General features: G+C 41.7%; 1 protein-coding gene across 1 annotated transcript in view; it reads right to left on the reverse strand.

The window, feature by feature from the left end:
• LOC127029048 (protein Hook homolog 3-like) overlaps positions 1–27476 on the reverse strand; it is a gene marked incomplete at its 3' end in the record, with an annotated part of 95707 nt that extends 68231 nt beyond the window's left edge. Inside the window, exons 1-3 of the mRNA XM_050914710.1 lie at positions 27420–27476; positions 17823–17908; positions 6755–6827 (exon numbers count right to left, since the gene is read on the reverse strand). Coding sequence (XP_050770667.1) covers positions 6755–6827; positions 17823–17908; positions 27420–27476 — 216 coding nt within the window. The remainder of the gene's footprint in view (positions 1–6754; positions 6828–17822; positions 17909–27419) is intronic.
• Positions 27477–27952: the final 476 nt, after the last annotated feature.

The raw sequence follows: 27952 nt of genomic DNA on the forward strand, positions 1-27952 counted from the left end.
GGACCAGGGCTTGTGAACATGAGGCTTCTTCCAGTTGTCTGAAGAAGGCCTCATCTATTTCTTCTTCCTGATTAGGCAGTCTGTAGCAGACACCCATCACAACATCACCCATGTTGTTCTGCCCTGACCCATAAGCTCCCAACTGGCTCCTGACCGGTCCCAAGTCATCTGTCTCCACAATTCCAATGGCCTACATTAGGGTTTCTGCTCTGAACTGCATTCTGCAGGAATCTTTGTCTCTCCACTTAAAATATAGGGGGCCAAGAAAGACACCAACCTATTAGCTTTGGGGCCCACCCCACCCTGATCACACACACAACTGTCTTCCATGAAAAGAAGTCCTAAGAACATGCCTGTATCTTTGCTTGGCATTGACGGGTACAGGCACTTGAGTTTAATTGGAAACCAAGATATATTTTTAAAGGAGGTAGCTCTGAACACATTTCCAGATTATACTTATGTTGGGACACAGAGTGCCTCAGAAGTTAAAGACACAGAAACAGAAATAACTATGTTAGTTACTAATTATCTTCTTGATGTTAGGTGAATATCAGGCCAGATTCAACAGCCCAAGAGATGCAAGGCTGCCCCAGCTCCATGCCCCCAGATCCAATCAGCAGCAAGGCTGAAGATGTATTCCCAGTAGGCATGCGCACACAAAGCACACATATACACCACATATATACGTATATACACAGACACACTCAGCACTCACACAAATACAAAGAGCACCAATGGCCTCATGCTGTTCCCCTCTCTGGCTGAGCAGGATGGAGGTCCATTAGTGGGAATGTATGTACATATGTATAATGTGGATCCCTCCAGCAGCAGGGCTCAGATATTCAGTCTGCCCAGTAGCTGCCCCTGGATCCCAGTCTCCCCAGTTGCTGGCACGTGGACATATGAGCCCCTGAGGCTGCAGCCCCACTCAAGTTACTGGTAGAGATCATCTCACTCACACACACATGCGCACACACGTGCACAGAGCTGTCTGGAACTCTCTTGGTTCCCTAGTAGCCAACCCCCCATAGTCTCACCCATACAGACACACACATACACAAGTGGGTTTTACCCTTAGAGACCCCCAGACCCTACGGTCTCTCCGGCAGCTGGCTGGGGCTCCCCTGGTCCCTCTGATAGTCAGCTCCTACCATGGGCTCACCCTCAAAGACACACCCCCTCCCTGACTCCCAGGTCACTTCATCTAGTCACTGGCTAGTCTGCCTTGATATTCGCTAGTGATCATACACTCACTCACACCCCGGAAGCATTCGGTCCAGTTGCTGGCACTACAGACACACAGGTGCTCTGGCCCCATGTCCCACTCCAGTGGCTGGCACTTGATTTTTTTCACTCAGCTTTCTCCAGTCGCTGGTACCAAGGCACACAAGCCCTCCAACCTGTGGAGTGACTCCAGTTGCTGGCACTCAGACACCCTTACACACACACATGCGCACAGACTAGAGAGCCCCTCACTCAGGGAGAGTTAGAAAGGAATTTAATAAGAAGATAAGACAGACTGTGCTGATCAGGTACAGGGCATGGCCAGACAAGTGTACTGACCAGTCACTCGTTTACATGCGACCAGCCCTTTTTATCCCCTTAGCCCTCTTTTTTCCCCACACTTGTTCCTCCCCAAATCACTTAAAACCCTCCCTTTTCCTGCCTTTGGTTCCTCCCCTAAACATCCCATAATAAGTCCTGTGCAATCCCAAAATGGTCTTCCTCTGCATCCCATGTGTCCTATACCCTAGGCAGCACCCCCACCCCCCACCCCCCAGTCTGAAAGGTGCTCCAGCATTGACTTATCTTGATGGATACCATGCTTGGAGCACGGGGCTGACATTCTCCTGGGACAGCCCTGAGAGGGGCCCAGACAGGGTGTCTGTATTGGGTGTATGTGGCAAGGTTTTGGTAGCAGGGGAAGCTGCAGGGGTGGCCTCTGTGAAAGGACATCAGGGCCTGCCCTGTGCTGGACACAGCTGGCTCCACAACAGACCCACTGCAGGCCAAAGCTGAGTCACTCAACAAAGATGGTGGCACCTTTGTGAAAACATATTTAAGAAAGGGCAGAAAACTCCAGGTAGAGAGAGAAGGAGGGAACAAAAAGAGTGATAAGCAACAGAGGGAACCTGAATGTCAGAAATGGAGGAGGAGGTGCTCCATGGTGCCAGAGCAGATATTTACTGCAGCCCATGGAGGACCCACGCCGGAGCAGCACACAGTCTCTGCAACCTCTCCTCCCTTCCCTTCCCTTCCTAGGGGTTTGGCTGCCTGTGTTCAAGGCCAGCTCCGATATGGTGCAACTATGCAACCTGGGATCAGACCGCTGGGAAAGAGTCGAGTGAGAAAGAGCTGGGAGAAGACTCATCAGAGGCCTCCCCACTTTGCTCAGGTACAGCAGATGCCTCGCCCTTGGGCCTGAGCTATGCTGTAGATATACTGTGGCCAGTCATGTCCCTCACTAATCCGGACTTGACCCTCTGACTTGACTTCCTGGCTTGACCTCAGACCTGCCTTGTCACTATGGACTTGCCTGGCCATCACTGAACTATTGGCTGAACCTGGCTGCTGTCACCAGACCTGCCCTGCTCTCCTTGCTGTGGGACTGTGCCCTGTCGGTGAGGCCACTGCTCCTGCCCGCCCTGCTGTCACCCTTGGTTCCAAGCTCACCTGCCCTTGCAGAGCACCCACTTCTGCTGCTCTCTAACATAGCATGATAAAATTAAGCAGAGATAGGCACAAATGTCAATCACAAGTCATTAATTGCTTAAAATTTCTGTTCTAACATATCAGCATCCCTTGACCACTGAACTATTTTTGTTTAAGGAATTTCATTCTTGTGTAATTTTAGCAAGACAATTAAGTTACTTTTTGGAGCTATTTCCTAGTTTCAGTGAAGGCTGTTTTGTTTTGTTTTCAAAATGTGTCAGTAGGAAATATTGGTTTGCAAACAGTTAAAAAGTTATTATAGGAAGTATTTAGTTCTTAATCAGGAAAGGGTTCTCTCCATGTTCATAGATTTCTTTTTGTTAGCCACAACATAAAATTATATTTAAGCCAGTAATGAAAAGTAGGGTTTTCATTCCCAAATGGGGAAAAAAAAAGAACTGCTAAGCTTAGTGATTACATAAGTTTTGCCCCTGAAATTCTATCTTCCAGGAAGCAAACTGTATCTGTATTAGAACACAATATTTAAATAGAATGCATCGGTTTTAATATACAGTATACTAACTGGCTGGATGCTTTCTACTCTGCCAGTCCCTAGAGTTTTAACAATTCCCTTATTCTATCCGATCCTATCCATTACTCAAATCTCTGAAGCCAAAGTCTGCTCTGAAACCAAGATTATAATGACCTGTGACTGTACAGATTTATTTGAAACTAGCTGGCTGCCAGGTACTCACCAAGCTGCTCTATCACTCCCTCTCCTCAATAGGACAGGGGGAGAAAATACAATGGAAAAGCTCATGGGTCAAGATAAGGACAGGGAGATCACTCACCAATTACCGTCACAGGCAAAACAGACTCGACTCAGGGAAATTAATTTAATTTATTGCCAGTTAATTGTAACAGAGTAGGATAATGAGAAAGAAATAAGAACAAATCTAAACACACCTTCCCCCCACTCCTCCCTTCTTCCCATGCTCAAACTTCACTCCTGACTTCTCTACCTCCTCCTCTGCCCAAGCAGCACAGGGGGATGGGGAATGGGGGTTGCAGTCAGGTCATAACATTTCATCTCTGCTGCTACTTCCTCCTCACACTCTTCCCCTGCTCCAGCGTGGGGTCCCTCCCATGGGAGACAGTCCTCCACGAACTTCTCCAACGTGGGTCCTTCCCACAGGATGCAGTTCTTCAAGAACTGCTCCAGCATGGGTCCGTTCCACAGGGTGCAGTCCTTCAGGAACAGACTGCTCCAGCATGGGTCCCCTACGGGGCCACAGGTCCTGCCAGAAAACCTGTTCCTGCGTGGGCTCCTCTCCATGAGCCACAGGTCCTGCCAGGAGCCTGCTCCTGCATGGGCTCTCCACAGGCTGCATTTTCCTTCAGGGCACATCTACCTGCTCTGGTGTGGGGTCCTCCATGGGCTGCAGGGTGGATATCTGCTCTGGCATGGTCCTCCATGGGCTGCAGGGGAAATCTCTGCTCTGGCACCTGGAGCACTTCCTCCCCCTCCCTCTTCACTGACCTTGGTATCTGCAGGGTTGTTTCTCTCACATATTCTCATTCCTCTCCCTCAGCTGCTGCTGCACAGCATTTTTTACCCTTTCTTAAATATGTTATCACAGAGGTGCTACCATTATTGCTGATTGGCTCAGCTTTGGCCAGCGGCAGGTCCATCTTGGAGCCATCCGGAACTGGCTCTGTCTGACACGGGGACAGCTTCTGGTGTCTTCTCACAGAAGCCACCCCTACAGCCCCCCCCGCTACCAAAACCTTGCCATGTAAACCCAATACAGTATAGTAACTGAACAATACTTTTAATAAGACAGTGTCCTTGCAGTTATCAGCAAGTAAAACAAGTAACTAACTAACTGAATAGAAAGATAACTTACGATGCAGGAGGGGCAGGGGCGGGGGAGGAGTGAGCCATGTATCCATGTATTCTTCTGTAATTCTCCATACACAAGAACATTCAATCAAAGTTTACAATTGGGTATTTTTCTAAATAGTTGTGTCAATGGTGCCAAGATTACTGGTCAAAGGGAAGGTATCAGAGAAGTGGGACAACCACCCCTGCACATTCTGTCTTGTCACCCATTTTCCATTCTAGGCTGGATTGCTGGATCCTTTATTTGGTTTGTAATACTGACAACTCATACAAATGGTTGACTATTACACCATATGGTGTTGGATAGAGAGTGACTCCATCTAGCAACAAGAATATGCCTCAACAAGCTATCAGTTACTTGAAATAAACTGCTCTATGAGCAGCAGAACCAACAGAGCTGGTTTGGGGAGGAATGTCCCTTGTCCCTCAGCCCACCCATACTGCCTCATCAGTTTCCCTCACTTCTGCTGGAAACCCCATTAGTCAAGAGACAGTACATGCTATACGTTAAGTCCAGAGTTACATGTGACTGGCCAGGCAGTGCACACAATACTGACAGGTCTGTTGGCCAAACCAAAACATGTACAACAGCAGTCCTCCCTACCTTTTCATCATAAGGCACTTATTTGTGCATCTTCTCTATTAAGCCACTGATGTTCATAAGCCTGTAAGAACTAAAACATCTCAGAATTCTAAGCCCTTTGCCAAACATGGCTGAAACAGGTTCAGAAAGGCTTTTGCACACCAGAACAAGGTGAATTTATGGGACACATGAACTGACAGACAAACCATGCCAGTATTGTTTCCCCAGGAAACTAGGTTGGAAATGGCATTTTAGGAAGTCACATATATCCTGATTTTCCCATCAAATGTGGTCAGTGTACATTTGAATTTACTTTTTACCTAAAGCTACACTGACATATAAATGGCTAACTGTATTCTTTCAGGTTTTAAGCCCAAATGCTCCTGAATTACACCACCGAATTACACTGAATTAAACTTCTACTGCCTTGAAGGTTTGCATAAGAAAGAATCAAGAAAAATTACTAGCATACCAGGTGGCAGAAATGATCTAGCAAATACAGTGTTGTTAACATACATGCTGATTACACACAAAACAGAAGAGCACCACTTTCTCCTCTACAGCTCAATAATTTTGCAGAGCTGTCAAAGTAAAAAGAAACATCATTTTGCTTTTTTATGCAAATAAATTACTGTCATGATTTAACCCCAGCCAGCAACAAAGCACCAGCAGCCGCTCACCCTCCCCCCTCCCAGTGGGATGGGAAGGAGGATCAGGAAAAAAAAGTAAAACTCATGGGTTGAGATAAGAACAGTTTAATAACTAAAGTAAAATAAAATATAATAATAACAATAATAAAATAATAATAACAATAATTGTAATGAAAAGGAATATAACAAAAAGAGAGAGAAATAAAACCCAAGAAAAGACAAGTGATGCACAATGCAATTGCTCACCACCTGCTGACTGATGCCAGAGCCGCGATCCGCCCCTCCCGGCCAACTCCCCCCTGTTTATATACTGAGTATCACATTCTATGGTATGGAATATCCCTTTGGCTAGTTCAGGTCAGCTGTCCTGGCTATGCTCCCTCCCTGCTTCTTGCACACCTGCTTGCTGGCAGAGGATGGGAAACTGAAAAGTCCTTGGCTTAAGATAAGCACTACTTAGCAACAACTAAAGCATCAGTGTGTTATCAACATTATTCTCACACTAAATCCAAAACACACTGTACCAGCTACTAAGAAGAAAATTAACTCTATCCCAGCCGAAACCAGGACAATTACTTATTACTTTGCTATTTTTATGCAGTCATTTCTCACAAACTTTTTTTGAAAGAGTAATTATTTTCACACTTTGCAATAAAAAGAGTAAATCCCTTTATTCACACTTCTCAGTTGCTCAACTGTTAATTTAAACATACAATTTATTTTAAGATTTATTTTTCATCTTAAGTTATTGAAACTTATTTACAAACTCAACTTTTGTTTGTTTTTTCTTCATTAAAGTACAGGATAATAATAATAATGTAACAAACAACTAAAATCATCTTACATTCAATATACTCTATTATAAAGCAAAGTGGTAATTTAAAAATACATCACTATTTAAGCACAAACAATATTGTACTAAGAACTGATAAACAGATTTGCAGGCAAGCAAAACAAACCAAATACCTTTAGCCTCCAATTATCTCCTACTTCTGTTTTGATTCTGTTTAACCAGTTTTCATCAAAGTAAGTTGGATCTCTGAAAATACATAAAAAGTTAGAACATTTGTTAAGAACACAAATTTCAAGTACTGATACCTTAGTGAATCAACATCTATTTTAGGCAGATTTAAGTGACTACCTATATAGATATGGTCAGTATACAAAAGTTCAGAATCCTGCTATTATTCATTTATCTAAGTATTTACACCCTGCTCATATGCCAGCTTTATCTGCATCCTATGGGTAGTTAATACTTTTGAGGAAACTGCAACACTTGGAAAGCATCTTGCAAATTTCTTCCATGTCTCCAAGTTGAAAGTGTTCCTTTCTTAATGTTACAGATTATCGGCTAATGCTGGGGCTTAAACTCTCAGGGGAAACTACCATGTTTGCAACACTTGAAAACATTAGTAAAATTAAGGGTTTTTTTCCACACATCAAGAATTATCATTGCTAGATGCTGGCTGTAACACTCAAACAGGAAAGCTTGAGAGTGAACAAAATATTCTGCCTTCATACACTCAAAAATGTTAAAAGCAGCACTGGAATTAAGTATTTGCTACTGAGAACATACTTATCTGTTATACTTTCTATCAAACATCACAGTTTTTCCAAATATTTCTTCATGGCAATTCTTCACAAAAAGATTTGCCATTACTTTTCTTTAAAGGATTTTCCATCTTCTGCACTCTGATGAAGCAATCGAGATAGACACAGAAAAAGAGAACACCTATTGCTTGTATAGCATGCTGCTATTTCTATAAACCTCCTTCCTCTCTTGCACATCTTCCGTGAACTACTTATTCATGACAACTAACACTCCCTCCCTCTTGCCCCCCAATTCAGAGACAAGATTATCTAAAAGGGTAACATTTCCTAATGCTCACTGAAGTCATATTTTCCATTCTACAACACAGATTTAGGACAATGTTATGATCAGAACTAAAGAGAGATAAGGCATTAAAAATAAGTGGTATTAAAGCAATATGCCAACATAAGGAAAGACTCATATTTCAGATGAAAAATAGTCACTACAGTCCAAAAAAAGAATGGCATTTTTTGAAAGGGTAAGGCTCTTGAGAGTCAATGTAGTAGTCAATCTCCAGACTTCAGTTTCACAAAAAGTAATCCTAATTTCTGGACTTAAACTATTACATGTTGCTGCCAAACACTATTAAATTTACTGCTGTATTCTCCAGAGAGACACCAAGTGGACATAATTATCTGTGCTTCACTGGCAAAGAAGACCAAGAGGACTTTCTTAGCGGCCTCATCTTATCATCCTTAAAGGCCATGGTAGGTCACAAACATTTTCAGCTGCTTCAAGGCTGCAATGCCATGATTATGTCAATTCTTGGCCTTATATTTTCATTGTAAAAAAAACTAGTCTGAAAAGCAAGATGGAAAACAACACAGAAATGCCCACAAGGAGACATTTACTTGGAGGAACTGGATGGCTAACACCGCATATGCAATATTCAACAAGGAAAGCATCAGTTGAGGAAAAAATGCAAAATTTAGGGTTCAGCACCAATTCAGTTCACCCTTGGAGTCCTATATTTCAACAGCGATTAAAAAGCTTTTCTTAGCTACAGCAGCAATGACTGATACAGAGATCATCAGTCTACCTTCACTTTCTTCTTGACAGAAGTCATGGATTGCCTACACTTTTATTTAGCTCTCTGGACATTCATTTTTGGAAGGCTCTTTGAAATGCAATTAAGTTAAATGCGAGTGGCCCATCTGGTCTTCATGAAGGATAGAAGGACTAACAGCTGATAAACAATCCATTCAAAGTAATTCACACATAACAATAGTCAGAAAAGTGCCAACAACAATTCTCTTTACAGCACCTCAATACCAGATTAAATAATAGCTAGAAATATCTAGAGAAAGTACGATGCCAGCAAATCTCTGAGAGCTGTAAGAGGGTAATCACCAAGCAAGTCTAAAACAATCATACTTTCTTCCACTGTTGGGAAGTCACCTCAGTATTGTTCCTAATGCAACTGTCAAAATTTCTGTTCTCTTCTCAAAAGTTCTAAAGTTCAGATCATGAGAATTAACATCAACAACAATGCTTTTTCTTTATAATCAAACCAAGGGACCAAATCAACGATCAAAAACTTAGCATAGAAGCATTAAAAAATGGTGTATTGGGCATAATTGGTAGGGTTTGGGTAGCAGGGGACTGCAGGGGTGCTCTGTGTGGGAAGAAGCCATGAACTGCCCTGTGCCAATCACAGCTAGTTCCAGCCAGCTCTGAAACGGATGTGAACAACCTACCTTGTGCCAAAACTTCAACCAGTCAGAGGAGCACATGGCACCTCTGCTCAAACATATTTAAGAAAGAGCAGTAGCTACTAGAGGCAGGAGATGGCATGTGAGGATGCACTAAAGGAGACACAAAAGGAAAGATGTAGATGTGAGGAGGCACAAAAAGGACACATGAGAGGAGACACAGGAGGACACACATAAGGGGACATGTGAGGAGAAACACGAAGAGACGCATTTGGAGAAACGAAACAGAGGAGACACATGGAAGGGGACATTGTTGAGGACATGGCTGGAGATGCACTCTTGGAAGGAGGTGCTCCATGCCGAAGGAGGTACTTCTGAGAGGACTGCAGCCCATGGATAAGTCACACCAGAGCAGGGACACCCCAAAAGGGACTGTGGCCTGTAGAATACTCACTCTGGAGCAAAGGAAATGAGTAAGTAAGAAGAAATGAGCAGCAAAAACAAACCAGTATGCACTGACCCCAACTTCCTGTGCTGCCTGTTGCTTTGCTGAAGGGATTGGGAGGGACTGAGTGTAATGCGTGGCAAAAAAAAGGGAAGTTACCCAACCAATCTCCCCAAATCCCCAAAATATATCCCTCCACTGGGGATATGAGTCTCCTGCTTTTATATTCTGCACATATTAACACACACAAGCTATGCTAGACTGAATAACACTTAGTCATTGATTGAGCGGGGCAAGATAAGTAGATGACACAAATGAAAATATATGCCATCTTGTATATCTACCAAGTCCAGTAGAGTTGATAAAGAAAGTACCCAAAGATATTTAGATACTAAACAGTCTCCAGAGATGGAAGAAAGGAGAAAAGTTAGTACTCTACTGTATAACAGAGAATTATTCTTTTCCACTGATACCAATAGATGGGTAAGAAATACTGACACCGATGAATAATATTACAGTAAAGAAAAAAAAAAACACCACACCATGAAGAAAAAGATAACTTATCCAGGTAATAATCTATGGCACTTCTATCTGCTAGAAACATCACAAGCTGCACATTTTTAGCCAGACAGCCCACTCATATCCAATCCATAAGCATTTTGCTTTGTCTCCAATCTTTACTCTTTACTTTTAAATTATTGCATTCCCTAGAAGAATCAACAGTTTTGATGGTATACAGGCATATTAATTTTACTGCATTTCTTCCCTGTTTTAATCAGAGGGAATGGTAGCCTTCACATTTGCAGGTTCAAGTGAAGTCTACATCATTAGGAATAAAAAAATATTTCAGCTCCAAAATGAAGGCTGATATTTTCAGATAAAATAAACTTAGCACTGGAGAATCCAATTCATTAGTACTTGTCGTGGTTTAACCCCAGCCAGTAACTAAGCACCACGCAGCTGCTTCCCCCTCCCCCCTCCCAGTGGGGTGGGGAGGAGGAAAAAAAAAAAGTAAAACTCATGGGTTGAGATAAGAACAGTTTAATAACTAAAGTAAAATATAATATAATACTAACATAATAATAATAATAATAATTGTAATGAAAAGGAATATAACAAAAAAAAGAAATAACACCCAAGAAAAAGACAAGTGATGCACAATGCAATTGCTCACCACCCGCTGACCAATGCCCCAGCAGTGATCCGCCCCTCCCGGCCAACTCCCCCCTGTTTATATACTGAGTATCACGTTCTATGGTATGGAATACCCCTTTGGCTAGTTCAGGTCAGCTACCTTGGCTATGCCCCCTCCCAGCTTCTTGTACACCTGCTTGCTGGCAGAGCATGGGAAACTGAAAAGTCCTTGGCTTAAGATAAGTGCTACTTAGCAACAACTAAAACATCAGCATGTTATCAACAGTATTCTCACACTAAATCCAAAACACAGCACTGTACCAGCTACTAAGAAGAAAATTAACTCTATCCCAGCCGAAACCAGGACAGTACTTTAACCTGAATTTCAAAGATGATGATTTTAAGATAAAAAGAAAAAAGTGTCCTTCAGGATTTTTATTTAGTGACATCTGTATTTGTAGGTAAAAATGCTCTTGCTTGCTTGCATCATGTTTATACCATATTTTATCATGTTCTACATTGGTGAAAAGCTTCTGAAGGTGTCAGTAACTCCCTCTAAGTACCCTTTTCTACAGTCTCTTTCAGTAGCTTTATTACAGAGAAGTTCTGCTACATGGTTTCATACAGATGGTCCTCATACACTTGGGATAACATCTTATCCTAGAAAAAAAAAAAAAAAATAGCAAAACCAACATACTTTCAAGATCAAAGGAGCTCCTGATCCTTCCTAGCCAGTTAACACAAGGGATGGCTGTTCTATCATCTGACGAGCAAGTGATTTTCTTCCACTTCTTTCATTGCCAACAAATCTTATGGTTCTTTCTCTGAACTAAGAATCCCTCTGAAACTGCCCCTCACCATAAACTACTGTCCTAGTTTTGTCTTTGTTTCTACAATAACCTGCCTTGATAAGCACCTAGTAGACCCTTTCCATGATGGTGGAAGTAAAGAAATGGAAAGAATAGGAAGCTTAGACTTCTCAACTGACAATTTTCTTGTAATACTAGCTGTGTTCTACAGAAATATGCCCAGATCACTGGATCAGTGCAAGAAATTATCAAGCCCAACATCCTCAGACTTCTATCCAATGCTTTGCCTGATTCATGTTTGTTAATAACTAAACTCATCCCTTTTTTGGAATTCTCACTGGAGAGATTAATCTGCTTTTCTGACTGTCGTGGTTTAACCCCAGCCAGCAGCTAAGCACCACGCAGCCGCTCACTCACTGCCCCCCCACCCCTGGGATGGGGGAGAGAATCAGGAAAAAAAACTCGTGAGTTGAGATAAAGACAGTTTAATAGGACAGAAAGGAATGAAAAACAATGATAATGATAATAATAATAATATGACAATATCAATACTAAAAGAATTAAACTATACAAAGCAAGTGGTGCACAATGCAATTGCTCACCACTCGTTGACCGATGCCCAGTTAGTTCCCGAGCCGCGATCCGCGCCGCTCGGCCAACTCCCCCCTGTTTATATACTGGGCATGACGTTCCATGGTATGGAATACCCCTTTGGCTAGTTCAAGTCAGCTGCCCCGGCTCTGCTGCCTCCCAGCTTCTTGCACACCTGCTTGCTGGCAGAGCATGGGAAACTGGAAAGTCCTTGGCTGAAGATAAGTGCTACTTAGCAACAACTAAAACATCGGAGTGTTATCAACATCATTCTCACACTAAATCCAAAACACAGCACTGTACCAGCTACTAAAAAGAAAATTAACTCTGTCCCAGCCGAAACCAGGACACTGACTTTTATAAAAATGGATTTATTATTGTAGTAGGCTGACCCCAGCTAGCCAAGCACCCACACAGCCACTTGCTCACTCCCCCCTCTCCCAGCAGGACAGGGGAGAGTAAAGGAAGAACAAAAATGAGAAAACTCATGGGTCAAGATAATGACAGTATAATAGGAGAAGGAAAGAGGGGATAAGAAAAAAAAAGAAAAGAAATAACAATGCAAAAGGAGTCACCTGCCACGTCCTGACACCCTGCCCCTTGACCAATATTGGCAGCATAGACAGACTGCTGACCCCCTGCCCCTTGACCAACATCGTCAGTGTAGGCAGGATGCTGCCCACATTCCATGGAAGGTATGATTCTCTCAAATCACACTGCCATTGGTGGAGCCAAGGGGCGGCGTGACTCTTACCTGCATTCAAAAGGCATTTGCACAATTGGCTGTTGCTGCCAGATGACCTGGACAGCAAGTGTCCCTGGCAATCCACTGGAGCCATGGCATTGCTTATGATCCTGTGTTTGCTATCAGTGATTGGGTGAGTCGCCATATGGGCATGTCATTGCTCCTCTTTCTTACTGCCTCAATAAAGCTTTGTTTTATAACGTGTTGTAAGACTCCATTACTGTTCGGACCACACCTCCCACAAACAGACCGATGCCCAGCCAGTTTCTGAGCAACAGCTACTTTGGAAAGACCAAACCCCCATTTTTTTATTGCTGAGCATAATGTTATATGGCATGGAATATCTCTTTGGTCAATTCAGGTCAGCTGTCCCAGCTGTGTCCCCTCCCCACCTTTTGCCCACCCCCAGCCTACTCGCTGGGCTGGGGCAGAGTGGGAAAAAAGGAAAGCCTTGACACTGTGCAAACACAGTTCAGCAATAGCCAAAACATTGGTGTGTTATCAACACTGTTTTAGTCACAAATCCAAAGCACAGCACCATATGGGCTGCTGTGAAGAAAGTTAACTCCATCCCAGCCAGACCCAGTACAATTATGATGGAATTCCTGATGCACTGAAAAGTCATCAGAAATCTCTTCCCCTCCCCAATGCAATTAATGTTATCAGCCTCAATGAACACACATTGGTGGAGGACCTTAAACTGGAGGCAGCTGTACTGAGTGACAAACACCCCCTCTCCCCCAAAACTTCAGGAAACATCATTTACAGAAGTAGCAGTTTGCCTTTCTCAATGGAATAAGAGAAACAATTTTTAAGTGGATTTTGACTCCAGTGTCCATTCTAAATTTGTCTTTAAGATGCACTTGCTGAAGGGTTGGAAGAGTGAGGTGAAAAAACTCTCAGTTCTTCATTGAAGATGACACCTGTAAGTCACAGACTACATGCCTATGATCCAGGCTCCATTCCCTTATTTATAGTAATCTATTGCTTTTAGGCCTAATTTATTCTTCACTATTAAACTTTAATGCATGACTTCTGAATAACTTCTAGCACCCACCTGCCTTGCTGTTATGCATTTCTACTTATGTGTCAACTTTCTTCTACTTAGTGCTCCTTCTTGGGACAGGGAGGGAACCAGTGCTGCTGATACAGAAGAAAAGACTGACTCCTCTGTTCTATTCTAACTCCTTTTATTTGTCTGAACATTCCCACCTTACTTAAATAAGTATCCTTTCTGTAGTACCTGTTTGAATTGAAGTAGCAAAATGGAGAACTTGACTAGTTTCAAATTTGTTTTTCAAATTGTTAACAGCAATGAATGCTTTCTCTTTGTATTCTCTACAATGGCTTTGTCTATTGGCTCCCTATCAGTTTTTTAAACCAACTATTTAGACCAAACATAGTGACCACATCTATGTGCCCACCTTTCACATTCAGAGACACAGCTGTCTATTGTGTTTGCTACCCTTGATACCCATCAAGGATCCACTGGAGGTATCCACTACTACTACAAAAAGAGAAGCAATCATATTTTTCCTTAGAAATCATGCATACCTTGTAATTGTTTTAGAATTCTAAGATCAACTTGTTGCTGCGATTCCTTTGCTCCAAAGCTTTTCTCAATAGAAATACAGTCCAGGTTATTGTTAAATCCATGTATGAGAATCAATATCTTCATTACACAAGCATGCAAAGTGGTAAATCTGAATTAGAGCTGACATGAGTTAAGATTGCCAAAGAGTAATTTTGTTAGGCTCAAATTATTGCATGAGACAGCAGAAGACTTGCAATTGCTTAGCTGATCTTTACTTAAACTTCTCTGGATACACTGACAAAGTCAAGCTAACATTCAGTATCAATGTGACAATTGCTAAGGGAAAAATAAAATTCAAGTGCTGCTACAGAAACACAATATTCACATGGTACATACTTTTGTTTTTAAGAAATCACTTGAAATCACAGTTGAAAACAGTATCTCAGAGTAGATTTCCTTGCTTACTTGGGGGGGGGGGGGGGGGGCACAGCATCCCAAGTCACCAGTAATAGGTTAAAAGTTAAAAATACTATCAGTAAGATTATTGAGGTCTGTTAGTCAAGCTTTATTTTGGTATACAATCAAGGCATAGTATTTTTTTTTTAGATCCCAATTCTGACCAGTCCTTGAACTAGTCAGTTTAAAAAAGCTAACAAAAGAACAATGACACTTATCAATTGCTGACATGCCACAAAGTAAATGGGAATTGCACTCTATGAGGAAAACTGCACAAGTTGATGACTGATGAACATCCAAACTCAATATGCCACAATCATGTTTTTCTCTACCAAGTGTTCCAACAAAGAATTTACAGACAATTTTGATAAAAAACTTGACTTCTTACAGAATTTACTAAGCTTGCTTACCATCTATGTGATAAACTTCTCTTCTACTTTAGCAGGTAAGAGAAGAAGAATTTTACAATCTTGAAGAAAGAAACAGCATCCAATTTCTTATTAGACTTGTAACACTGATATTCACATTTCAGAAAACTTAAGAATATGCTATTTTAAATGTTGGATTATAACTACCATTTCTATCTTTTGTCTTCTTTTATGTCAACACAAAATACTTACAAGATTTTTCACTTACTCTAAAGCAGCCAGGACTGCTGACATTATTTGCAATTGCAAAGATTCCCTTAAAACAAAGTATACAGAGGACAGCATTTATTATTTTTATAATTAATTGATGCTTCACTTTCTTCACAGGAGAAGTTATGTGAGAAATCTCCAGATGACTGTATTTGTTCTTTCAGTAAAATAACTGTTTCTTCAGAACTTCCATTAAAAAAACCATCTTTTTTCCACTACTAAGCTATTGGACTTATTTGGGTTTCCCACAACAGATATGTTTCTCTCTTACCTGAAACTTCTTCTAATGAAAGGTTAAAAAAACCTCTCTGAAAACAGGTAGTTCTAGATATATATTAACTACTTATTAACTACTATATTAACTACAATATATTAACTACTGTGCTTATCTATAGTCCCCCAGAAGCCAAAACACTGTGCACAGTGTCAAGGTTAGACAGCTAATACACTTGAACATAAGCATTTCAAAACATTTCATTCTCAAATTCAGATAGAATACAGAAACATCCTAGACTATATACTGGCATGCTGGTTTTAATCAAAATGTATTATTATCCAGCATAATAGTGATTTTCCCTTTCCTTTAATCTAAGAATGTAATGTCCTTGAATACCACTAAAATTACATTATCAAAACAAAGCCATTCAGCTTATAGAATCATAGAATAGTTAAGATTGGAAGAGGCCCCTCAAAATCATGCTCAAAGCAGGGGCAGCTACAAGGGAAGCTCTCTAGGCAACCAGTTCCAATGTTCAAATCACCCTCACAGTAAAAAGGTATTTTCTAATCTTTAAATGGAATTTCCTGTATTCCAATTTCTGTATTTCAATTTGTGCCCATTGCCTCCTCTCCTGTCAGTGAGCATCACCGAGAAGAGTCTGGCTCCCTCTTCTTCACTCCTTGTCTGTGTTCAGAAATGGTTTCCAGGATTAGCTGCTCCAGCACCTTCCCAGGGATCGAGGTGAGGCTGATTGGCCTGTAGTTCCCTGGGTCTCCCTTCTTGAAGGCAGGGGTGACATTTGCTTTCTTCCAGTCCTCAGGAACTTCTCCCAATCACCACGACCTTTCAAAGACCAATTGAGAGTGGCCTCGCAATGACATTGGTCAGCTCCATTAGCACTCATGGGTGCATCCCATCAGGTCCCATGGACTTGTGTGCGTTCAACTTGTTTAAATATTCTCTAACCTAATCCTCCTCCACTAAGGACAAGTCTTCTTTGCTCCAGACTTTCCCTCTGGTTTCAGTAGCCATGATTCCTGAAGGATGGTCTTGCCAGGAAAGACTGAGGTGAAGGCGGCATTGAGTACCTTGGCCTTTTCCATGCCATTTGTCATCAAGTCCCCTACCCCATTCAGCAGTGGGCCCATGTTTTCCCTAGACTCCCTTTTGCTGTTCACATACTTGTAGAATCCTTTCTTGTTACCCTTCACGTGCCTTGCCAGATTCAACTCCGGGTGGGCTTTGGCTTTCCTAATAACCCCATCCCTGAACACTCAAACAGTGACTCTGTATTCCTCCTAGGTCTCCTTTCCCTGCTACCACTTCTTATGCTTGAGTTTAGTCAGGAGCTCCTTGTTCATCCATGCAGACCTCCTGCCACCTTTCCTTGATTCCCTGCTCGTTGGGATGGACCATTCTTGAGCTTGGAGGAGGTGATTCTTGAAAAAAAAAAAAAAAAAAAAAAAAAAAAAATCAATGAGCTCTCCTAGACCCCTCTTCTCTCCAGGGTCTTATTCCATGAGATTCTTCCAAGCAGATCCCTGAAGAGGTCAAAATCTGCTCTCCTGAAGTCCAGGGCTGTGATCCTGCTTTTTGCCTTGCTCCCTTCTCACAGAAGTTTTATTGTTTGATCCAGATTCCCCATGCTGCCCTGCTAATACAACTAAGACATGACCTGGAAAGACTAACTCCAGTTTCAGAGTTATTTTTGATGCCTGTTCAGTATTTGCACCCCCCTCTAACACTCATAAAAATGATAGCAAAAGTGTGAGCAGTAATACAGACAATTTTAACATCTTCATCTTTTCTATCTACTGCAATTCTAACATGTGATACAGTGTACTATAACTTCAAACACTGCCCCAAGCTAATAACTTACCTTGCACTGGCTTCAAATGTTTAAGATTACATTTAAGTTTTGTGAACATATAAGCTCAGTTTTAACCCAATTTACTTTTCAATAAAATTAGCACAAGATAAACACCTTGTCCAAGTACTTTTTTTTTAGGCTTATATTAACTGCTGTTAAAATAACTATCTGAAAGTTGGAGAAAAAAGTAGTACCCATATTCCAGATTAAAAGCACTGGCTAAACATAGTTTAGTTGAGTACTTACTGAACACTGGCCAAATTTGAAATAAGAAAATATACTCAAATTCAGACAAATGTACTAGTGATAAACTTGTGCACCAAAAATCACAAAACAAATTTGTTCTTACATCTTTTGGAGCACCTGAGCCATCACAACCCCATTCGTTAAGTCTTCCACAGTCTGGCATGGTGTTTCAATGTTAAATGTCTGGATCTGAAGAGGAAGGGGAAAAAAAGAAGTTATTTTCTTCTTTTACTTTTGAAAACCTCTTGGTGCTTATTTTATTTGCTGTTGTTACTTAGAATAAAAAAGTACACATTTATTGTATGAGTAGAGAGGTAGAAAGTTTTAGATTGAATGGCAATCAGTAAAACAAACTGGAAACATTGCTTAATAGCTTTATTTTTGCAACCAAAAACATTGCAAACTCAACTACACTCAGCTATAGCATATTTCTAACAAAGGGATTTCTGAAAGCATTTTTTAACACACTGAAAAAAGTTGGAAGTCAATGAGATTTGTGTTCTCCCATTTAAGCATTCTGAAAATCCCACTTTCTCAACGTAATGTACATAAGAGAACTGGTTAAAAACAAAACAAAATAAAAAAAACCCAAACCAAAACAACACAACACTGATCACTCAGAGCTCCTACATGTTCCAGAGAGACGTACTCCAAACCTAACTCCTCTATAATATGAGATGGAAAAGAGCATAATCCTTTGAGTACTAGCGGGTCTTTATGCTGCTAGTTTTCCAAATATTTTGAAGCACTCAGTTATTACATTAACAGACATTAAGGGCTGTATACAGAAGAGTTTCTGGTCTGCAGATGAAGGTTAAGATACAAGATGCAAGCACTGCTAATTCAGAAGCATGGAAAGGGAATGTCAAGGATCATATATATATGATGACCTGGGGCCTGATGGAATGCACCCACGAGGGCTGAGGGAGCTGGCAGATATCATTGCAAGGCCACTCTCAAAAATCTTTGATTGATCATGGTGACTGGGAGAGGTGCCTGAGGACTGGAGGAAAGCAAATGTCCCTCCTATCTTCAAGAAGGGCAGGAAGGAGGACCCAGGAAACTACAGGCTGGTCAGCCGCACCTCCATCCCTGGGAAGGTGATGGAGCAGCTAATCCTGGAAACCATTTCCAGGCACATTAAAGACATAAAAGTCATCAAGAGTAGTCAGCATGGCTTCAGGGTATTTATATAACAAAAAAACAATAGAGCAATTGTGATGATAAAATGAAAATACAGTATACAATAGGCAATTTTTGAATAGCCTGAGCCTAAATCAACACTTCTTTCTGAGCTTTCATCTACTTAATCATACTTTGAAATAATTTGTCCAAATTCCTTTTCTTATTCTCTTTAAAAAAGATCATTGGCAATATTGTCAATTGCAAATATACTACAACTTTGTTTATGCACATTCAGGTTTTTTAGGACACATACATACACATCTCACCAAGCAGCAATGAATTTCAGAAATACCACAGAAAAAAACTGTCTTTTAAAACCAGAAACATATCATAGAACAAAATATTGAGAACAGAGTTTACAAGAGGTGAACCACTAGTTTACCCTTTGGAGCATCAAATTCTAAAACCCTATATCTCTACTTGCCCAGTGTCAAAATAATATATTATATATGTCAAATAATATAATCGTATAAACACATTCTCAAAAAAACCCCACAACCAGTGTTAGTCTTCTACAAGGCTCTTGAGGAAATCTAGATAACAACATAACCCAAAGAATAATACCACTGTGGGGCAGTCTGTAAGGCCTCTTCCTGTGGTGCCTTATAACAACCACTGATAAGATAGGGATGTGAGTGTAACAGTGGGTGTGAATGGGACACCCACAACTGTCTGAGAGGGCATTTGCCCCAAACTGATAACAATGAAGAGGATGATGACCATCAGCTGGATTAAACAGTAACCAGGGAATTACAAAAGAGACTTGGCAGGAAGCAGGGGGGTCAGTCAGCTTAAAAAAGTAGAAAAGAAGTAAAAGTAAAGTAAAATTTTGCAAATGTGGAAAAAGAAATGGCAACAGAGAAACTGGGTTTGATGCTGCCAGAAGTGGCCCTGCTGGCATCGCAACCTCCACCTAGGCCTAGCAAAGCAGCCTCCTCCCTCATGAGTAGCCTGCATCCAGCTACTGGGCTGGCAGTACAGGGTGCACCAAGTAGGGGTCCACCCCTCAGGAGTGCAAAGGTGACCTCTTGGGGGGCTTTCTCACTGGCATGTGCATTAGCAGATTGTAGAGAGCAGCATGGGCACACCTAAAGCTGCAGCACCTGCATGTTCCACGAGGGGTGTGCAAGTAGGGTAACTCACACTACCAGAAGGGGAGGTGTGCTTGTTACCCTACACTGCCTTGGGGGGGGGGGTGTGTTAACTCTGTGTGTGCGTGTGTGATTAGTTTAGGAGTAGCAACAGAAGCATATTTAGAAATATGTAGGTATTTATTAACTTTTTGTAGGTGTTTAGTATTGTGGTTTATCTGTTGTATTATTGATATGAATTCTGAATGTATAGTTCAATCATTGCTGTTTAATCATGTATTGTTAATAAATCAATAAAACACTTTGATCCTCATTTGATTTAAATCATGTGAGTTGAAAAGTTTTTCCCTGCAACAATCCACAAAGTTCAATCTATCAAAAATAATGCAACTATTCTCTAAAAGCAGACATTGGTTTATGTGGCAGAATAGCATTCAAACCCATGAAGAAAACCATTGTTATCACAGATGAAGACTGCCAGATTACTGGAAAACTGAACAGCACCAGAAAAGTACACCCCATTTAACCCCTATTTAAACAATGTTTGACATGCAAAGGTGTATAGTTTTTATCTGACAGCATAAGGCAAAACAAAGTCCTTTAACTTCTTGGATAGGGTTTGGAGAAGAAAGCTTAGAAGACTATTAGTTCAGATTTAAACACATTTCAAACATTATGTTAAAAAGCATAGATGAACACAGATAACAGTTGTGCCCCTGCAGAATAAAGAAGTCATTTGAAGCCTAGAACTCCACCTTCTTGCAGGTATAGCTTAGATGAAAAGCACCATCTTTATTGACAGATGGAATAAAGAACTCTTCCCCCAAAGGTATTGTGGTGGGTTAACCTTGGCTAAGGGCCAAATGCCCACCCAGCCACTCACTCACTCCCCCTCCTCAGCAGGACACAGGGAGAAACTAGGATGAGAAAGCTCGTGGGTTAAGACAAGGAGATTGCTTACCAATTAGGGTCACAGGCAAAACAGACTCAAATTGGGGAAAATTAACTTAATTTAATTTAATGCCAATTAAAATAGATTCAGGTCATGAGAAACAAAGACAAACATTAAACCACCACCTTTCCTCCCCCCTTTCTCATGCCCAGCTTTACTTCTTCACTCCAGACTCCTCCTCCCCTCCCAAGCAGCACAGTACATAACAGTTTCTCTCTGCTGCTCCTTCTCTCTCACACTTTTCCCCATAATAAAGCTAAGAATACCTTCTTGCCTGTGGCAATCTCCCTCAAAGCTTTATCTTATGTAACCCTAGAACAGAGGGCTATGCCCCATTAAATGCTCTGCAACTCTGAAATATGCAAAATACAGACTTTAATTTCCCAGATCTTCTAATACACCAGAAACATAAACAGTATGAATACACACTTGCTGTCCAACTTAGATATCTAAATTCAGTTCCCAGTCTTAGCTCCCAACAGTCAATGAGACCTCCACAAAGAATATACAGTACTAGTCAGAAGCTTAGTTAGATGGCACAAATAATATCCATGAGCTCCTTGGTGCAGATATGATATCACCCTCAGAAGAAAAAATGAAAGCCTACAACTTTGTGGTTGGTGATCAATGACTAGAACAAAGAGGCTTAGCTAGTCTCCTGCAATCCTGTCATTCACAAGAAACCAAAACAGGCGCTTAAAGTATAGGCTACACAGGAGACACACAAAGACCAAAAGTACTATAGCATAAAAAGTAAGGAAATAACTGAAGAGGAAAGGAAAAACATAGCTTAACTAGTGAATTCCAGCTACTTTGACTTACTTCACAAAGGGACCTTACAAAAAAAATTCACAAGTAACCTTGAAGGATCAAAGTCTCTGTCAGGAGTTGCTCAGATGGCCTCTAGATCTCATATGAATACAGGCAGATCCTTCTAATTTTGAATGGGTACTGCATAGAAGACACAAATACCACACTGAGGAAGTTTTTCAGCCAAAAGGGAGAAAGTCAAATAGAGTAGTAAGGATTGATACTATGTAAAGAGCTAGAAATACTTTCAAAATGGAAGTAGCCAAAAGAGAGGCCTTGAACAGTATTTACAAAATGTCCACTTCATAGAGAGTTTTAACACCTCTACCAAGGAAATAAGCATCTAAATTCCTCTACCTGCAGAAAGTATTTTTATTTGGCCTTCAAGACAAGAAGAAAAGGAAAGTAGGTAAGGTACAACTCAATGGAGGCAACATACAACAGTTACCATGACAGGGGAGGGACAGTTGCTGACATCTCCATTGCAATCTGCTACAGAAGACCAGCCAGCATTGACCTCTTTGAAGAATCCTGCTGGTTAAATAGCAAGTGCTGAGCAACCTTCCCCAGTATTAGACCTTAGCTCTATGTTTGATAAAAATACTAAAAAACAACACATGCTAAAAACAACACATTGAAAAGCCTGCAGACATCCTTATTTCAGATGTGGGCATATTACAGTGCAACTGCCACATGCATGTATGAAAACTCTCCAAGGTCTTCAGACATGGCCAGAAGATATAATTGAGTTCAAAACACTCCTGATGCAGCACCCACAGCAAAGAACGTCATTGTCTGTACCTTGATCAGTCATAAGTTTTAAACAGAAACAGAAAAGATGCTGTGTACCTCTATTAGATATGCTGAAAGAATTTTAAAAACACAGCAGGTTTACTCCACAGCCACACTGTTCTAGACTGCTTTGGTTGCAATACTGTTTGGGTACCTATACTGAGTAGTCTCAGAAGAGGTTTTTGGGAAATTTTGTTTGGTAGGATACTAATTCTGCAATGACAGTGGGCTGCAAACACTGCTAAGGCTTAGAACAATCAATTCTGATGTTAGTAGTTGGGCTCCAGTCCCTTGCTCAGTTTCACTCCAGTTGCTGCTACCCTGGCTGCCTCAAGAACCATCATGGCAATCTGCTGAAAAAGCTCTCTCAGGTGTTTAAAACCCTGAAAAAAAATTATTCAGGAACATATACAACAATGCTCTAAATCCAAGAGATAAATGAAATTGAGCAATGCCATAATAGAATCATAGAATGGTTGAGGTTGGAAGGGACTTCTGGAGGTCATCTTGTCCAACTCCCTTGCTCAAGCAGGGCCACCTAGGGTCAGCTGCCCAGGACCATGTCCAGATGGCTTTTGAATATCTCCAAGGAGGGAGACTCCACAACCCCACTGGGCAACCCCTTCCAGTGCTCTGTCATCCTCACAGTAAAAAAGTGTTTCCTGATTCTAAGACGGAACCTCCTGTGTTTCTGTTTGTGCCCATTGCCTCTTGTCCTGTCACTGGGCACCACTGAAAAGAGCCTGGCTCTGTTCTTTTTGCACCCTCCCTTCAGGTATTTATATACATTGATGAGATCCCCCCCTGAGCCTTCTCTTCTCTAGCCTAAACAGTCCCAGCTCTCTCAGCCTTTCCTCATAAGAGAGATGCTCCAGTCCCTTAATCACCTTTGTGGCCCTTCGTTGGACTGTCTCCAGTATGTCCATGTCTCTCTTGTACTGGGGAGCCTGCAACTGGACACAATACTCCAGGTGTGGCCTCACCAGTGCTGAGTAGAGGGGAAGGATCACCTCCCTCGACCTGCTGGCAACACTCCTCCTAATGCAGCCCAGGATACTGTTTGCCCTCTTTGTGGCAAGGGCACATTGCTGGCTCATGTTCAACTTGGTGTCCACCAGGACCCCCAGGTCCTTTTCTGCCAAGCTGCTTTCCAGCTGGTCGGCCCCCAGCGTGTACTGGTGCCTGGGGTTGTTCCTCCCCAGGGGCAGGACCTTGTACTTCCCCTTGTTGAACTTCATGAGGCTCATGTCAGCCCATTTCTCCAGCCTGTCAAGGTCCCTCTAGATGACAGCATGACCCTCTGGAGTATCAGCCACTCCTCCCAGTTTTGTGTCATCAGCAAACTTGCTGAGGGTACACTCTGCCCCATCATCCAGATTATTAATGAAGATGTTAATAGAATCATAGAATGGTTGAGACTATAACAGAACCCAAATAATAAACTTTAACATAACCCAAAACAGTGAGGGGAGTATTAAAAAATAAAACCAAAACATTTATAGGTAAAGTGGCTTGCTCTGGTTTAAAGATATCAAATATAGTAATCTCAGGCATGCAATATATGAGACTTGAGGGATATTCTCATCCATCAAAAGCACAGGTTGTCAGAGAGGAGCAATTTCAGGTCACCTACATCAATGCCAGCAACACAGTTTAGGTTGAACAGCTTCTCAGACCTCTCAGACCTTATCTCCTCAAAACATTGACAAACCAGTTGAAGTACTTCACTATGGACTTGAATTGCTTTTACAAGCAATCCAGGAGGTTAAACCAGTTCTTAAGAACAAACAATTTTTCCAGCACAATAGATCTCAGGTGACCTGTCTTTTCTAAGTTATAACAGCTCTTTTGCCATCTAAATGAGCAATTTCCCAAGAATCATTATGGGACTTGAGGGAAGAGTCAGACAAAGAAAAGTTTTATTTATTTATTTGTATTACCCATTTCACTTGAGAGTAAAAAAACCTCAAGGTCTCTTTTGCAAGTTTCATGTCTTGCAATTTAAGGGGAGATGCATCCCAGCCAATCAAGTGTAAAACCAGCTCAGTCAAAACAGTTTTTAAATCCAGGTAGGGCCAGAACAAAAGCTAATTCTGAATCACCTTTTTTTTTTTTTTTTTTTTAATTGAACTGAGCCATTTTCAAAGCCACATTCACACAAAAATATTGAAATGGCTAAAATAGCAAAAAAACCCCACACATTCACCTAAGAAACACAACTGTGTTGACTAATTCTAATGCCATTTAAGAATTATTTACCAATATTTCTGCTAACCAAAACCAGAAGCAGCTAAGTCAGCATGCAAAGAATGGGGAAAAAAATGTAAAGGGCATAGATTAGTTGGAATATTTAAATAAATGGTCTATGGGATGCTAGACTTCAGGGATACTGCTTGGTCCATCTCTATGGACCACTCCTACAGAGATGGACAAGGATCCATCTGCACAGATGCAATTTCATGATCAAGGAGTGTAAATACTTACTATTGCTTAAGAATGATCACATGTCCAAGTACATAATTCCTACAGATGGACAATGCCATAGAGCAGAATTAACATTTCAAACTTTCCCATTCTTTCCTGTTCCTTGTCCCAAGTTGATTTTTTTTAATGGTTCAGATTTGTAAAAAAAGTTCAAAAGTAACAATAAAGTTTATCACTGAACAAACTGATTGCCTCATCTTCAAATTTGAAACATGGCAGGGACAATCACTAGTTGGTTCCAATACTTTTCAGTGCCATGCAAGGAAAAAAAAAAAAAATTTTTTTTTTTTCCTAACAGTTCACAAGCAGATGTCATCTAGATATATTGGTCCTCATCCCCTCCACAAACAAGAACTGTTATTTTATTTTACTTCATTTTTTATCAGCACTATCCCAACTTCTACTGGACCTGAGCACACACAGAAGTTGAGCATGACAACAGTCCTTTAGAATACATATAGAGCATTGTTTCATATAATATTTAGCTGTACAGAGAAGCCTCCTCTCCCCCAAAGAAGCCTTTGCCTCTAACTATGCATTTTGTTAGTCCTCTAGCTAGTTAGCAAATACTTTAATGTTATGAAATATTTTTTAGCATTTCTGAAATTTTATTTAAATTAGTTTAAAACCAAATTTGAACAGCATATTTTAAATAACTGTCAGACTATTTCTAGTCCTAAAATCTCTTTAAGAATTATTGACACAGACTTTCATATAGCAGCTTTACTCTAACAATACAAAGATATTTTAATCAAATCTAAAATTGGATAAGAAGTAGGATCAACAGATCAGATCACTCTTAACAGACCACTACGATACAAGAGAAAAATAAATAATTACAATAGCTCACAAGGATATTGGTTGCATGCAGATGATGGGAAGCACAGCAACAGTTAATTTGTAGGTTATTTGAAAAGTTAAAGAGCCAAGAAGCAATTTGGGACTGGGGGGGGGAAGCATACCTAAAACAACTAAAGCAGGAGCACATGGATGCTAGCAACACATAGCAACAGGTCTCTTTCTATCACCCCCTTGTAAACCTTCCTTCCTTGTACCAGTCTTAAAACAAGCCTCTCACTTGGCTTTTCTTTCCCAGGGTTCATACATACATATGCTTCCTCATGAAGCTCAGCAGTACTCTCATGTCTTCTCCAACATCTGCGGGGGAGGAGAGGGAAAAAAATCATAGAGAGCAAAAAGGGAGGACAAATAACAACCTTGGTTAAGACACAAGAATTAGCAGGAATGCAAAGGAAAGAGAGATCCTGGTGCAGCTAGGACATAATATAAACATCTCTTCCCATAAAATTCAGTCTTGTGTACATTCCAAGCTACCCACTCCCTTTTAATAGATATTGGATGTCCCTTCCTTATCCACTTCGATTTTCACAGAGAAACCTAAATCATCGTTTTCATACCCCCAATAATTTTCATGAACTTCACAGCTTACTCCAGCTCCCACCTTTTACAGGCTAAGTTTCTAAAAGCCAAATGAGTTATTGTTGAGAATAAACAGAAATGTTCCACAATTTCATATAGTAGGTATTTACTTGGCAATTTTCTTAATGTGTGTTTGGGAAGCCAATGATTCTAGACACCTAAACCAGCAAGTCAACTACTAATGAAATGGCAGTTTCACAATTATGTTACAGTTACACAGGTATGTTCCATGTCTCAAAATGCAGAGTAGCTGCAAACGCAGGTTCAATGTCTGGTAAGTTCTGGCTGTTCTGTGAGTAAAAGCACACCATGAAACTACTGATGCATGCAATCCAGGTCGAATGCAGACAACGGTTAGGAAACACAGCACAAGAACTTCACAGCCACGAACAGGACAGGCACAAGACATGAGAGGCCAGGGACACACAATCAAAGCAATGGATAACAACTTGCCCACTATCGTGGTTTGACCCCAGCCAGCACTGTACCAGCTACTAAGAAGAAAATTAACTCTATCCCAGCCGAAACCAGGCCACCCACCAAGTCCAGGAAGGAAACACACACCAGACTCTCCGACGCACTGAAACCTGCTTACTCCTGTGCAGGCGCGCGCGGGGAGCAAGCTCCTTTGTTTTTCCCGGCAGAAGCAGAGTTAAGGCTATGGAGACCTCTACGTACGGAGGTTACGACTCCCCATCCCGCCCCGGGGCTTTGGTCAGGCGGGGCAGGTCCACCGGGGCTCCGCCGACCCCAGAAGGACTCAAACCCATCCGAGAGCGAGGGTGTGTCCTGGGACGCAGGGACTGCGGTGACGAACAGAGACCCCGGAGCCACCCGTAGAGCCGCGGAGAGGAAGACCGGAGAGGACGGACAGACGCGCACCGCAACGGACCGCGCCAGACTACCTTGCTCCAGGCGAGGCGGCCTACTGGGCCCAGGCACTCACCCATGTAAGGAGGCTCTCCCCAAGCTCGGCCCGTTGTAGGCTTTCCACGTTGAACATAGTGGAGCACAGTGATCCTGCAGCCACCAAGGTAACTGTTATAGGCTAGATCAGTAGCCAAAGTGGTACTCGTCGCCTTTTCACCCCGTCTCAAGCCAGACTGCAGTGCAGATACGTCACTATGACCTACCAAAATCTGCCCGATGGTTCCGCCTCCGTCACTGCTACTACGTCACGCTAACGAGGGCGGGGCTAAAACTAGTAATTCAGTTATTGCAGTACTCCACAGAGAGAGGGTTACTTATCGCTCTCCTTTTGGTACTTAGGGAAAGGGGAGTTGGTGGCTCGGGATGTGGTATTGTCCGCTCGTTCGTTCGGAGGGTGAATCTGTCTTTTTCTTCGTTTACTGGGAAATCCTTTCCTTGGGCATGCGCCGTTTCTTTTTTTTTCCGGTTTCGGGGGTAGATTTGTCTGCCGTTCCGGGCAAGCCCTGCTACTCTGGGGGCACTCGCATTGCTCTGAGGTGGCCCTTGTGG

This window comes from Gymnogyps californianus, unplaced genomic scaffold (assembly GCF_018139145.2).
Source record: "Gymnogyps californianus isolate 813 unplaced genomic scaffold, ASM1813914v2 HiC_scaffold_65, whole genome shotgun sequence".
In the NCBI taxonomy this organism is placed as follows: Eukaryota; Metazoa; Chordata; class Aves; order Accipitriformes; family Cathartidae; genus Gymnogyps; species Gymnogyps californianus.